At 42.5% G+C, this 15,836-nt stretch overlaps 1 protein-coding gene across 2 annotated transcripts in view; it reads left to right on the top strand.

The window, feature by feature from the left end:
* ERBB3 (erb-b2 receptor tyrosine kinase 3) overlaps nt 1-15,836 on the top strand; it is a 238,435-nt gene that overhangs the window by 181,055 nt on the left and 41,544 nt on the right. For both annotated transcript variants that reach the window (XM_033936217.1, XM_033936216.1), the window contains exons 16-20: nt 722-778; nt 2,371-2,512; nt 10,243-10,362; nt 13,262-13,360; nt 14,455-14,646. In XM_033936217.1, the coding sequence (XP_033792108.1) occupies nt 722-778; nt 2,371-2,512; nt 10,243-10,362; nt 13,262-13,360; nt 14,455-14,646 (610 nt within the window). The remainder of the gene's footprint in view (nt 1-721; nt 779-2,370; nt 2,513-10,242; nt 10,363-13,261; nt 13,361-14,454; nt 14,647-15,836) is intronic.

Genomic DNA, 15,836 nt, shown 5'->3' with positions numbered 1-15,836 from the left:
CCTGTCCTGACGGATCCACGTTTTGCCTCTCTCCCCGCGGGGCTGGGCTTTGCCCAGCTGTTTCCGGACTGACGTCTTTCCCTCCCCGATCCTCCTCCCAGGGCGAGAAAAAGAAAGGGAGAAGCCGAGTCGGTGCCCCGTTGCGGCCGGAGCCGGTTCCGATCCTGAAGCGTAGAATTTCTCCTTATTTTCAGTTCAGTGATTTAGTGTTCACTGTTTTTAGAACAGTGTAATTTTAATTTTGCTAACAATTTGAATGTAGGCCCCTCTTGATTTTGAGGCCCTAGGCTGAAGCCTAGTTAGCCTATAGGAAAATCCTGCCCTGTGCGTTGGTGTGATTCGATGATGTCACACACATGTGCACATGCATTTGACATCACCGCGTTGCATCCGCACATGCGCACATGCCATCCCGATGTTGCTACTAGCTAGAAGCTTTTCAAAACCCAGACAAAGTGCCGGGTTTTGAAAAGCCGTCCAGGGAAATTCGAATGTTTGGTAACCCTATCAAAATATAACTACAACTGTGGGTAAATGCTACTTGGGTATTACAACATTGTAGATATTTGTTAAAATATATATAGTATACTCATGCAAAGATGGGAAGCCCAAAACAATGGGTCATGTCGGGAGAAACTGGATGAATGAATGGAAACCCTAACATTGTGAGCATATATCTATGCTGCCCTGCCATCATATTGACGGGTGTATTGCATCGCAGGTGCAGCGGGCCAGATCTCGATGACTGCAATGGTGCGGAATCCCGAGCAGCTGATAGGTACTAAAAGACGTGTGCTAAGGGTTGGGAAATGCTGATCCTTCTTTTCTGTTTCTGCTTTTTGCTGCAGGTGTAAGGGCCCCCAAGCCTCTGACTGCATCCTCTGGACAGCTTCCAGCTAGGCTCTGCAGGATAGATAACTCCTTCCAGGTCATGGCACAGGAAGCAGTTCTCTAACTAAGCAGAGGACAGGGAAATAATTCAGTCACTAACTGAAAATGCATTTTGTGTTAAGTGTTACTATGTCAAATTAATTTTGTTTTATTTTCAAACCAAAACCATATTGGGCTTAATACACAAAGGCTTTTATTCTGTTCTCTACCTGCAGGGAAGGGGGGACTCTTAAAGAATCAGACCCATAGTGAACTTTTATCTATTTTTCAGGTGGAACTCAAATTTATTTCTTTAAAATTATAGATTTGAATTTAAATTATACTCATTTTCCAAGTCTGAACTCAAGGTGAGTTACTTGCTCAGGTGCATTTGGTAGCTTTCTTCCCGATAGGGCTTACCTGTGGTAATGGAGTAACTTGCCTACGGTCACATGGAGCAGTAGTAGAATTTGAATTCTGGTTTCATAGCCCACAGTCCTAATCACTAGGATACTCTTTCCCTCACCAGGGGTAGGGAACTCCGGTCCTCGAGAGCCGTATTACAGTCGGGTTTTCAGGATTTCCCCAAATGAATAATCATTGAAAGCAGTGCATGCAAGTAGATCTCATGCATATTCATTGGGGAAATCCTGAAAACCCGACTGGAATACGGCTCTCGAGGACCGGAGTTCCCTACCCCTGCCTCAGACATTGTAGTAGACCCTCCTTCATTAAAATCATATTTCTTCTACTGTAGCTTCATATTTTGATTGTTACACTTTTGATCACGTGAAACATATCCCATTGTATGCATGGACTTTTAGTCTTGCTTTTCTTAGGGAATCCAGTTTGGAATTCAAGTTTCAAATTTATTAAAGGACCTACTATCCTGCCATTAATGCACAAGATCAAGTCCTACATCTTGGACTGGATCAGCTCTGTTGGGTGAATCTGAAGCCAGCTGGTAACCTATCCCCACAGGAAACTATAGTCCAGCTTAGGGTTACCAGGTGTCCAGGAAAACCTGGACATGTCCTTTTTTTAGAGGACTGTCCTGGTGCCTGAATGGAATTTCCAAAACCCAGCAGTTTGTCCAGGTTTTGAAAAGCCCCGACGAGCTCCGGCCGCATCTGGAGGGCCTCTGAGCATGTGTGGATGATGTTGCACATATCCGCGCATGCTCCAGGCCCTTCAGATGCAGCTGGAGCTCGTCGGGGAAGAAGAGAGGAGGCTTTGTAGGGGCAGGGCTGGAGGTAGAATGGGTCAGAATGGGGCGGGGCCATGAGTCTGGGATTTTGCAGCCCAAAATATGGTAACCTACTCCAGCTCACTTCCATTAGATCCTGTACCAAACTTGCCACTAAGTGTTGTAGGATGTCCTAGGCTTTTTGGGTGCACAGTGCAAACCTTTGCTGATCCCCCTCCCCTGATTAAGGCAGCATTTTGATGACTGACTGTGTCATAGAAGAAAGGGCCTGACAATTCCTTCTCCTCCTGCAGAAAACTCTCTACCATCATTGCGACTGTGGTTGTGGGGGGTGTCTTCTTGCTATGCGTCTCCACCATGTTTGCTCTCCTGTACTGGCGTGGCCTGAAGATTCAGAAGAAGCGAGCAATGCGTAGATACCTAGAAAGGGGAGAGGTAAGATGGAGACAGGAAGCTGAGTGAAAAGCACTGAATGCTACAGTGTAAGGTGCAGAATTGGAATCTGATCTTATCCTGTGTTCCTGTGCAGACATAACCAATGCTCCTAAAAGAAGGATTTGTGATCATTGTTCCCTCTAAGCTGAGCAGGAATCCTTCAACTGTAATGTTACCAGAGGGTGATGGTGTTTCAATATTGTGTTTTCAGTAGAGAATGACACGGGGACACACTTTTCCCTTTCCCTGCAGGAACTTATTTTCCTGTCCTGTCCCAGCGAGTTCTTTTCCTGTCCCTTCCCCTTGCTAGCAAGCTGTGTCCTCATCTGCACAAGCCTCAAACACTTCAAAATCAAAATCATACGTGGTTAAGGCTGAGCTTACAGGAATGGGGCAGGGACAAGGACAGTGACAAAACTCGCAGGGACGGGACAGGGAAATTGCATTCCTGCAGGGATGGGGAAAAATTTGTCCCCATGTCATTCTCTAGTTTTCAGTCGGTAGGCAGGAATAGGCAGGTACACTGCTGGCAGGACTCCCTCTCAGCTTAGACTAGAACAGGGATCTCAAAGTCCCTCTTTAAGGGCCGCAATCCAGTCGGGTTTTCAGGATTTCCCCAGTGAATATGCATTGAAAGCAGTACATGCACATAGATCTCATGCATATTCACTGGGGAAATCCTGAAAACCCGACTGGATTGCGGCCCTCAATGAGGGGCTTTGAGGCCCCTGGACTAGAGGGACCAGTGTAGGATTGCCCTATGGCTCCAGAAAAAAAGAGGACGGATTGATACATCCGGGTTTTGCTTCCATTGCTTTCAATGGCAGTAAAATCCAAGTGTCTCAATCCATTCTCCTTTTTCTGGAGCCATATGGTAACCCTGGACCAGTGTTTGCAATAATTTATTTATTTATTTTAAAAATTTCTTCCCTGCTTAACACCTAAGTGGGTTACAATAGAAAACAGACACACTCAGGACATATTAAGACATATCACAACATATGCTTCCACATATAATAACTAAACCCAGCATAATGCTCATGGAGACTGCCCTGTTTGTTATTACTTTTATCTGGTCTTCAGGCCAGAATTCAGTGGTTTTACAAAGATAAGTTCAAGGATTAGATCACATGTCATTGGCATGGTCAGGTGACTTCCAAGTCAGAAAACAGAGTAACTTTCGAAGTGAAGAAATTGATTTTTGTCAGTTGGTTTTCTGAAGATGGTTGTAGAGAAGAAATACCTTTCTTCTTGTATCAAAATATCTAAAAAAGCAATTTGCTGATGGTTAAAGTTCATACTGAGCCTAAGGTTGGGATCCTGGGCATTCACCCATTGATGGAATTCAGTCAGACGTGTTTCACTTCCCTTCCAGAGAATGAGAATATCATCAATGTACCTCTTCCACAATCTGAGTTCAACTTCAAATGGATGTGTTTCAAGAATACGTTCTTCAAAATGGGCAACATATAAAGATGCAACGCTTGGTGCCATTGTTGCACCCATCGAAGTCCCTTTAATTTGCAAAAAATAATCTTCTTGGAAACCGAAAAAATTATTCTTGAGTGCAATTGTTGTCAATTCTGTAAGAAAACCAGTGGGTATACGTAAATTTTCAGTATGTGTAGATAGAGTCTCTTGTATTATAGTTAAAACTTCATCTTGCGATATATTTGTATACAACGATTCTATATCTAATGTAACCAAAATTATATCTGTTGTATCAATCTCATCCAAAAGGTTAATCAGCTGACTAGAATCACGTACATATAATTTGATGAGTAGTATAGTCAGTCTTAAAAATGTATCAATGGGGGGATCCAAGATGGCCGCGGTGCAGGCGCTCTGAGAGCGACGTTTCTGACCGCTCCACTCGTTTCACCTTTTTCTTGCTATCAGCTAGTTTACTTACTTCGGATGCCGAAGAGAAGGGGCAGGAACGCAGCTGGCACCTTGCGGCGCTCCAAGGTGCCCTCCTTGATTGGAGGACATGAAGTCTACCAATCAAGTGGAGCAGGCTTCGTCCAAGGCAAGACAAATCATGGGCTGCATACGAAGGGGTTTCGTCAGTCGTAAGGCGGAAGTCATTATGCCATTGTATAGATCCATGGTGAGGCCCCACCTGGAATACTGTGTGCAATTCTGGAGGCCGCATTATCGCAAGGATGTGCTGAGACTGGAGTCGGTGCAAAGAATGGCCACCCGGATGGTCTCGGGACTCAAGGATCTACCATACAAAAAACGGCTTGACAAATTACAGCTATACTCGCTCGAGGAGCGCAGAGAGAGGGGGGACATGATCGAGACGTTCAAGTATCTTACGGGCCGCATCGAGGTGGAGGAAGATATCTTCTTTTTCAAGGGTCCCACGACAACAAGAGGGCATCCGTTGAAAATCAGGGGCGGGAAACTATGAGGTGACACCAGGAAATTCTTTTTCATTGAAAGAGTGGTTGATCGCTGGAATAGTCTTCCACTACAGGTGATTGAGGCCAGCAGCGTGCCTGATTTTAAAGCCAAATGGGATCGGCACATGGGATCTATTCACAGGGCAAAGGTAGGGGAGGGACATTAAGGTGGGCAGACTAGATGGGCCGTGGGCCCTTATCTGCCGTCTATTTCTATGTTTCTATGTTTCCTTCGACAGAATTGATGAAATGTTGTGGCGGTTGCAGGAGGCAGCCCTTCCTGAGTCTGGGGCAAGCCCGTTGAGAGCACCGGAAGGGGGTGAGACCGGTGTTGTCTCTCCAGGGCTAGAGACTACCTTAAGCCCCGACTTGAGAGCTCCACCTCTGTGTCCCCGATTAACCAGTTCTCCAGGGGTGGAGGAAACCCCAGAGATGGGGGGAAGTACTTCCCAATGAGGCAGCAGGGTCATCATGGGAGACTGAGGAGGCAGTACTCTCAGATCAGGGAGTAGCTGCAGAAGAAGCCGGGGTAGGACAAGCAACCGGAGGTGAAGGATTCCAGCCAGAACCTAACCAGAGGAACTTTTCTTCTTCTGATGGTGAGCATTTTTACATCCAACAAAGTTTTCCTATTTTGGAAAAACCAGCGCAAGTGACTTTAGATTCACTATGGGATTTGATTGTAAATTTCACTAGGACTGTTAGTCCCAATTTCCAATATATTGAGGGGAAATTGATCCAACATTATAGAGAGCTGAAAGATTTGTCAGCGGATGTGACTGTTTCAAAGGCTACAATTCAAAAGCTTGATCAAGAAATTTCTATGACTAAACAAGTACAGGAGTCCCTAATTAAAGACAATATTAACTTAAGGAAGAAATTGGAGACACTTGAAAATAATTCCCGGAATAATAATTTGAGATTAATAAATTTCCCTAGATTGACTTCGGTTACTCCTAGGGAAATGCTTAGGAGATACTTGTTATAAACTATGCAAGTTTCAGAAGAAACTTTACCACCATTTGTTCAAGTGTATTACTTGCCAAATAAAGAAGGGGCCCAAACGCAAGTTAAAGTATTGAACCAAGCATTATTGAATGTTTCTGAATTGTTAGAAACTTCAGACAGAGAAACAGTTGTACCTTCTACAATAATTCTGACCGTAGCTCTCGCCATAGATAAAACATAGTTATTGAGACTTTTCTTTAAAAATAGACAGAAAGAGTTCCTTGGTTGCAAAATACAAATGTTTCCTGATCTCTCCAGAGAAACTCAAAAGCGACGTAGAGAATTTTTGTTGTTGAAATCTAGAGTCACTTCACTGGGAGCAACGTTTTACTTGAGACATCTTTGCAAGTGTATTATTTGCTACCGATCATTTAAATATGTTTTCTTTGAACCACAACAGTTAACAGCTTTTCTGGCTAGGTCTCGACTGGATAAAGAGAAATCAACAGCTCCATAATTATATATCTGCCCATTTCTCAGTGTTGTCTGTATTTTATCTTCTAATACTAATTTCTTCTTGTTCTCTTTAATGTAATCTTGGATCCACATTTTGAGGACTTGAGTTGAGTTGGTTGAAAGAATTTTCTGTATTTAGTTTTTCTTTTATTTGGATTGAACATGATTTATATTGGATATAGGTCATATCTTTACTAACTTGCTTTCTGTACAAGTGATTACTTGGTATGTCATTTGAAAAATTAAGAAAATAATTAAAGATTTAAAAAAATTGTATCAATGAAAATAGAAATAGGCTCCAACAAAGATCCTATTGCAGCAACAATTGATCTTCCTGGTGGATTGATAATAGATTTATATATTTTTGGAAGTATGTACGTTGTTGGACAGATTGGAAAATCTACAGTGAGAAAATCTTTTTCTTTTTGCGTAAGGAAGCCCATATCTACACCTAATTTGATGTAATCACCTACTGCATTTTTAATTTCAGATGTTGGATCCTTGGGTAATTTCTGATAAAAGGTTTAATTAGTCAGTTGTCTTTCTATTTCTTGAAAGTTAATAACCTGTTAATAACCACGATACCTCCTCCCTTGTCAGCCGCCTTTATAACTATTGTATCATTTTTGCGTAACAAACTTAGGGCTCCTTTTATCAAGCTGTGCTAGCGGTTTAATGCGTGTAATAGCGTGCGCTAAACCGCCGGCTGCGCTAGCCGCTACCGCCTCCTCTTGAGCAGGCGGTAGTTTTTGGCCAGCGTGTGATGAAATGTCGCGCGCGTTGACCCTGCTAGCGCGGCTTGATAAAAGGAGCCCTTATTGCTTTTGTTTCATCTTTAGATAAATTATAAAAGATCTTTCTTTTTTTCTTTTCTATTTTTTCAACATTTCTCAATACATATTGATTAAATGTTGCTATGACTGGATCAGGGAGTCCTGGAGGTATCCATTTTGATTTTCTTTTCAATATTGAAGGATCAGAATTTATATCGCCATTCTCACTAAAAAAAAATCAACAATTTGAAGTTTCCTTCCAAATTTATATAGATCTATTCTTGTTTGGAACATGTCATATGGCTTAGTTGGAACAAATTTCAAGCTTTTCTGTAATACTTGTCTTTGTATATCACTCAGTTCCTCATTTGATAAATTTAAAATTGGGATGTTGACCGTTTCTGTTGGTGATTGCAATGTGTATTTCCTCTGTTCATCCAATACCCTCTTCCACAACCTCTTCCTCTGTAACCTATTGTATTACTCAAATTCCTCCGGACTGAATGTTCTTGCCAGATTTGCTCTAAAAAAGTCACCGCCTTATCTGTGTCATCTTCCTGTATTTGAATAACAGGGGCTCTTGATGTTGATGGAGTAGGTGTGGAACAAGGTGAAATAAATAAATCATCAGATTCACTTTGTATGCGTTTTTGTCCCTTATCGAGACTTGTAACTCTTCTGTCTGTTCTCTGTTTAGTGAAGTATTTTGTTTGTCTTTTTGTTTAATCTTATTAAATTGATTATTGCTATATTTTCTTATTTTGCGATTCGTACCTATTGTTTTTGGTTCTACCCATGGATAAATACTGCCTTTTTTATAGTCCGCTTCATCTCTTTTTATTTTATCCACTTTCATTTTTTTAATTTCTTTTTTAAAAACAGATAGTTTCTTATCTAACTCTTGTGTTGTTCTGTTATAATTTGTATCCATTTTTTCTAAATATTCATTTTTTTCATCAATATCTTTCTTGATCATATCGATTTTTTTCTTTAGATGTTTCAATTAATAAAATCATTAAATTTAAAGTACATTTATTTAAAATTGTGCACCACTTATCTAAAAAAATTTTATCATTTCTAAACATCTGTGGTTCTTTCAGGATTCTGAGTCCCTTTAGGATTCTATGTATCCTACAGTAATGTAAAAGAGTGGTATAATGCAATTCATTTTTAATAATGTTCTTTTTTAACATAATTAAATCTTGCCATCTCTGGATGAGTGAGCCTTCATCTAAATCTTCACTTAATTCTTCATTTCATCTTGTAGTAGATTATTAAGATTATCTTCATCATAACTTAGAACGTTATCCCAGTTCTTGAAGGCCATTCCTTATTGTGTTCAAGGTCAGAAAACAGAGAATGGGTGTCCAACAATAAAGCCACAAACAATAACACCAAAACAATGGTCAACTACTTGGCAGCTAGGCTTCAATGCTAAAAAATGCAAGATAATGCACCTGGGTAAGAGAAACCCGCGTAGAACTTATGTACTAAATGGTGAGACCTTGGTTAGGACCACGGCGAAATGCGACCTAGGGGTGATCATTAGTGAGGACATGAAGGTTGCCAATCAAGTGGAGAAGGCTTCCTCCAGGGCAAGACAAATGATGGGGTGTATCCGCAGAGGTTTCGTCAGCAGGAGACCTGAAGTTATGATGCCGTTGTACAGAGCCATGGTGAGGCCTCACTTGGAGTACTGTGTTCAGTTTTGGAGACCACACTACCGAAAGGACGTGCTGAGGATCGAGTCGGTTCAGCGAACGGCCACCAGGATGGTCTTGGGGCTCAAGGATCTCACGTATGAAGAAAGATTAAAAAAATTGCGGCTGTACTCACTTGAGGAAAGAAGAGAATGGGGAGATATGATTGAAACATATAAGTACATCACGGGACGCATCGAGTCAGAAGATGATATCTTCTGGCTCATGGGACCCTCGACCACCAGAGGGCATCCGCTGAAAATCAGGGGAGGGAAGTTTCATGGAGACTCCAGGAAGTACTTCTTCACCAAAAGAGTAGTGGATCATTGGAACAGACTCCCACGCCAGGTGATAAAGGCCAGCAGCGTGACGGATTTTAAGAGAAAATGGGATACTCACGTGGGATCTTTAAGGGAGTAAATTCAGGGGAGGGGATACTTGGAATGGGCAGACTTGGTGGGCTATAGCCCTTTTCTGCTGCTTTTTTCTATGTTTCTATGTTTCAAAAAGATGAAAAAATGCCTCCAAGACTGGATAAAGATTCACTTTATTGCATAAAAATTGAATGACCCAAGGTGCATACTATGTCTGAATGATTTTTCTTTTTCTTGACTTGCAGTAATTCCATCCAATCAGCTGTCCTTGCTCTTCAAATTCCGTTCTCTATACATCTATTGGGATAACCGCGTTCTTTGAACCTGCTTGACATAATAACTGCTTGTTTTTCAAATTCATCCATAGTAGTGCAAAGTCTTCTTAGATTTTGATTCAAAAAGAAAGATTTTGATTCAAAAAGAAAGATATTTCTTCTCTGCAACCATCTTCAGAAAACCAACTGACAAAAATCAATTCCTTCACTTCGAAAGTTACCATACAAGAGCTTTGAAAGAAAATTTACCTTGCTCTCAATTTTTGAGACTAAGGGGTCCTTATATCAAGCTGCGGTAGGGGTTTAACGCGCATAATACCGCGCATTAAACCGCCTGCCGCGCTAGCCACTAACGCCTGCATTGAGCAGGCGTTAGTTTTTTAGCCGGCCGCAGGGGTTAATGCATGATGAAATGTCCAACGCGCTAACCCTGCTAGCGTGGCTTGATAAAAGGAGCCCTAAGACTTTGCACTACTATGGATGAATTTGAAAAACAAGCAAAGAACGCGGTTATCCCAATAGATGTTTAGAGAACGGGATTTCAAGAAAAACAGGTGACTTCCAAGGTCATGTTAAGCTAACAAAGCCTGTGCCATGCTGAACTCAGTGTAGGTCCCTTGGTGAATAACTCCATTGCTGTATGCAAAGATGACTAAAAGTTTGGTACTGAGATATGGGCTCTTGGTCCCTCATCACCAGAGTCTGGTGTGATCTACTTGCTTTGAATTTCTTCCAGTGTTTGGAGCCTCTGGATCCTAGTGAGAAAGCTAACAAGGTCCATGCCCGCATCTTTAAGGAGACAGAGCTGAAGAAGATGAAGGTCCTGGGATCCGGAGTATTTGGTACTGTTCATAAAGTAAGAACCTCTTCATCTTGGCTCCTCTTGGTTGTATTACAAAAACTGTAATTTAAAAGAGAATCTCTACACATTATTTCTAAGAAGTTTTTATGTATGGCGATACCGTAGTGCTCCTGTGAGAATGGTGGTTCAGTCAATGTTTCCCTTGTGTGCTTTTCCAGTTTCTTATTAGATTATCGTCTTCTCCATCAAGGCATGTTGTTTTGCAGTTTTGTTATACGAGGGGGTGCTGGAAAGTTCTCATCCCATCCAACTTCCTAAATTCTGAGCGTTATTTTGCCACTTTAGCTGAAAAAAGTGTTATTTTATTTTGCAAAGTGCCAATTTGCAGAATTTGTAATGCTGCTCGTATGGTTTTGATATTGTTTCAGATCATTGATTGAACTGTGTCAACGGAAAGTGTGGAATTTTCTAGTGTGGAACTCTAAGCCATCATGGAAGTTCCTATTCCTGCAGAAGAAAACTCCAAAGGAAATCCATGAATGTATGATGCAAACACTGAGTGACAAATGCCCATCATACTGCACAGAGGTGTGCAGACTTTCAATGCATAGACCATCCCTACTCACCAGATCGTGCACCATTTGATTATTTCTGTTACCAAATCTTAAAAAAGAGTTTGAAAGGGTGACAATTTTCGAGTGATTTGGAGGTGATTGCGACAGTAGAGCAGTATTTCAGGGACCAGACATCAGAGGGTTACAGAAACTTCAGACATGATGTGCCAAGTGTGCTGTACTTAGGGGTGAATTTGTGGAATAACTTGTACGTTTAATGGCTCCACATCATGGTTGGGCCGAGAACTTTTCATTACCCCCTCATATGCATTAATACAAGAGAAACATTAATTTTTTAATGTATACATCAGCAGACCCCCTGAGACAGGCAACTGAGCTGAAACATGGCCTCATGTCAGGTCATAGTAATAATAATAATAATTTTATTTTTTATATACCGCTTAACCAAAAAATGGTTCTAGGCGGTTTACAACAAATAATAACTAGTCTTTACACTGAAGAGTACAATTTAAAAGAAAAATACAATTCTAAGCAATGTACAATAAATAGGAACTGATCCTACAGTGGAGAATGTGATTTAAAAGAAAAGTACAATTTAAAAGAATGGTTCTAAGCGGTTTACAACAAATAAGAACCGATCGTACAGTAAAAATGCAATTTAAAAGGTGATACATGACATAAAAGAAGCATGGAATTTTTAAAAGAGAAAACCAGTTAGGATACAAATTTTTCAAATAGTTGGATCTTCAATAATTTTCTAAAATCAAGATAAGAAGATCCTAACATAATTTTACCGAACCAACCATTCAATTTGGCTGCTTGAAAAGAGAGAGTTCTCTCCAGAAATCTTTTGTAACGACATAATTTAACAGAAGGAAATGTGACCTTATTTGGGTGGTTCAGAGAAAAATGGGAAACAAGGTATCCAGGTGATAAGCCAAAAATAGATTTGAAACAGATACAAGCAAACTTAAACAAAACTCTGACCTCAGTCGGCAGCCAGTGAAGTTTCAAGAAATATGGTGTAATATGCTCCCATTTTTTCAATCCAAAGATCAATCAAACTGCGGTGTTTTGAACCACTCTCAGTTTTCTTAAAATTTTCTTAAAAGCACCCAAATAGATGACATTACAATAATCAAGAATACTTAAAACGGATGACTGCACTAACAAACGGAATGAAGCTTCATCAAAGTACAGTGGTACCTTGGATTACGAGCATAATCCGTTCCAGGAGCATGCTCGTAATCCAAAATGCTCGTTTATCAAAGCGAGTTTCCCCATAGGAAATAATGGAAACTCGCTTTGATGCGTTCCCCCCCCCCCCCGAGAACCGGCATTGCTCCCCTCGAAGGCCCCCCCCTGCGATCAGGCACCCCCCCGCCATGATTCGACCCCCCCGCCACGATTGGGCACACACCCCCACCACGATCCGACCCCCCCCCCCGACATGATTGGGCACCCCCCCCCCCCCCGACACGATCCGACATCCCCCCCGACACAATTGGGCACCCCCCCCGACACAATCCGACATCTCCCCCGACACAATTGGGCACCCCCCCCCCGCCGCTTCTTACTCTCATCTGGGCACACTTGAAAATCGGCCTCCTCGTCTGCTGGGCCTTGAGCATCTGAGCATGCTCAAGGCCTGCGAGTTCACGTTCATGTTCAGAACGTGAACTCGCAGGCTTTGAGCATGCTCAGATGCTCAAGGCCCAGCAGACGAGGAGGCCGATCTTCAAGAGTGCCCAGATGAGGGTAAGAAGCGGCGGGGGTGCCCAATTGTGTCGGGGGGGGGGTTCGGATCGTGGCGGGGGGTGCTCAATCGTGGCGGGGGGGTCGGATCGTGGCGGGGGGGTGCCCAATTGTGGCGGTGGGGTCGGATCGTGGCAGGGGGGTGCCCAATCGTGGCGGGGGGTCGGATCGTGGCGGGGGGGGGTGCCGGTTCGAGGCAGGGGGGGTGCCGGATCGCAGGGGGGGGTGCCGGATTGCGGGGGGGTGCTCGTAAATCAAGCCATGCTCGGTTTCCGAGGCACCAATTTTGCAAATGTTTTGCTCATCTTGCAAAACACTCGCAAACCGGTGCACTCGTAAACCGAGGTACCACTGTATTTCTTAATAGTGCAAAGTTTCCAGAGTACAGCAAAGCATTTCTTCACTAATAGATCAGTATGATGTTCTAAAGTGAGATGTTTATAATCACTCCCAATATTTTTATAGGCTGTTCTATAGTATAGTCGAGGCCATTCAAGCTGTTGTTTCGTCAATAAATTATCTTTTCATGACCACATTTCTTCATGACCACATTTCTTCATGAGTCCATGCATTACCAGCGATCAGAGTGTTGTCTTTGCTAAGATTTTGCTTTTCTTGGTCAGGGTGTCTGGATTCCTGAGGGAGACTCCGTGAAGATTCCAGTCAGCATTAAGGTTATACAAGATTTGTCCAGTGGTCAGATGTTCCATGGTGTCACCGATGTGAGTAAAACATGCTCTTCTTTCTCCTCTCCACTCCCATGGACTTTTGACTAGACCAGAAGACCATCAGACTGTATTCCTGTTTTGTTGACTGAGAGCATGAGCAAAGCCAGCTTCCCCTGTGACCTACCTTCTTAGCATAGCTCAACCCTACTATGAAAGGACGACCCCCCCCCCCTGGATTGGGATGATAATTTACTCCTGACTACCCAATGCTTGCGTGTTTCTGCTAGAGAGTGTGCAAACTGATATGGTGGGTTTCATGCTTAGATCATATCAGTTCTTGCTCTGTAGGAAATAATGACAGTCTTATATACCTTCTGCATCCCTAACCAGTCCTTTTCTAGAGGTGACAGTCTCTGTATTATCAGCCCATCCCTCCAGGACTGGTTTTATAGGCCTGGGCCCGGATGCACTAGAAATGATCACTCAAGCCAAGTAGGTCGCTGTGGGCCAATTCATTGTCCCATTTTAAACAGCAATCAATTTTCCAATGACTTTGCATGCAAATTAGTTTTGCAGAGGTCTGCCGTAATCCCATCCCACCAGTCATTGGAAAACCGACTTTGACACATGCGCTGAGCTGATAGGGGAAACCTGAACAGCTGAGCTACAGGGAAAGCCCCGAAGCAGCTTCCTGCCGATCAACTGTTTGGGACAGGAAGATGGGTTTTTTAATTTTTTTTTTTAAATGAACACAGGTATTATGCATGTGCTATACATACACAATACCTGTCCCCCATTAAAATAAAGTCACGATGGCCACTCCCCTTCAATGACGGCACCTGAAAAAAGAGAGGTAATTTTGGGTCCTTAGCAGCCATTGCTAAATGTAGTGCATGCCATAGTGATGTTAGGGCATCGATTGGAGGGCTCGTTTTAATATTAATTACCTCATTTTAGCACTAACGAGATTGATTGTATGACAGAGAATGTATGAACGCATGGAAAAGCACGCGGTGAGCCATTGTGTAGACCGGTCAGCAAATTAGGTCGTCCCTAAACCAGTTCAAATTGGTTAGAGCCTTGAGTATAGTGCATCCAGGCCCTGGTTCTGTGGTCACTATCCTAATTGCTCATCCTGTTTTCTACAGCAAATGCTGGCCATGGGCAGCCTGGACCATGCTTGCATCGTGCGCTTGCTGGGTATCTGTCCTGGCCCCCAGCTGCAGTTGGTTACAGAGTTCCTACCTATGGGCTCGCTTCTGGAGTATGTGCGCAAGAACAAAGAGAACGCTCAGATTGGACCGCAGCTGCTCCTTAACTGGTGTGTCCAGATTGCCAAGGTAAAGAAACATTTTGTGTGGGTGGGTGGGTGCCTACCTCCTGAGCCATCTGAGTCATCTCACTACAGTTATGCTAAAACTCTGTCAGTTCCTGGAATGTGCCACCAACCAAAGTGACCTGACCCTGTGTGAGGGCTTTAACGAGGCTCTGAAACAATGCAAATACCATAATGGTGTCTCTTCGCTCTTATGAAGATAACCAGGAATGTCTAGACACCTGTAGTGGATTCTTGAGTGCTGGAAGACAGACACCAGGCTTAGCCAACCATGTTTCACATTTCTCACTTTTGCTGATGTTTGTGCCTTGTGTTATCACAGCTCTTCACATGTGTTTAACATGAAATAAATAGAAAATAGTCTTTTTTTTTTTTTAAACCCTCTGTCACAAAGCCCAGAACAGAATATATTGGACAGAAAAAGAGTGTGGGTCAGAACTGAGTCTCCCTGGTAACCTGTGCTGTCACCTACCCTTCTATTCATGCTTCTATAAAAGAAGAAGCATTTCAAAGTGAGGCACTGTATTTCTAAAATCCCAAGATACAGAATTTCCCCTTAACTCCTAAAATAATGGTGCCCTCTGAGAGCCTGCACTGCTGAGAGAAATGTAGGTGCAGAAGTGCCAAGGGTAGACCATTCCAGAGCATGAGATTTACAATTTCAAAGAGGGAGCTATTTCAGGCAGTGTGTCCAGGGTATACATTTAAAAGGATTTAAGAGTCATATTGCTTTACAAGTGAAACACACAAAATAATTATCCTACTGTATCATGTTATATTTCCAAGTTTTCCTCATTTATGTATGTTTGGTTATTTTACTGTGGTTTTGCTGTTAAAAAATGTGAATTTTATATTAATTTCAAACCATTTTTATTGAAGACAGTTAGATGTCGCAGAATACAATTGCAACAAGCAAAGCATAGTATCAGACTGAACAAGTTTATAGACTGAACTTTGGGTTGGCATCAGGTGAGGGTGGGGAAGGGTGGGTGATATTTTGTTAAAATATTTGTTGACTTGACTTTGAATTGATTATTATGGATGATTCAATAGCACCCACTAGTGCTGCCCGATTTCCGATTCACTTTGGGTGAATCGATTCGAATCGATGTGTATTTTTAAAAAATCGGCCTCTCCGATTCAGGACCCAACCCTCCTCCCCGTGCCCGGCTGTCATCGCGATCACGAATCCTG

Source organism: Geotrypetes seraphini, chromosome 3 (assembly GCF_902459505.1).
Source record: "Geotrypetes seraphini chromosome 3, aGeoSer1.1, whole genome shotgun sequence".
NCBI classification, from domain to species: domain Eukaryota; kingdom Metazoa; phylum Chordata; class Amphibia; order Gymnophiona; family Dermophiidae; genus Geotrypetes; species Geotrypetes seraphini.
The sequence above is the reverse complement of the archived record's forward strand: the minus strand, read 5'-3'. Positions and strand labels throughout refer to the sequence as shown.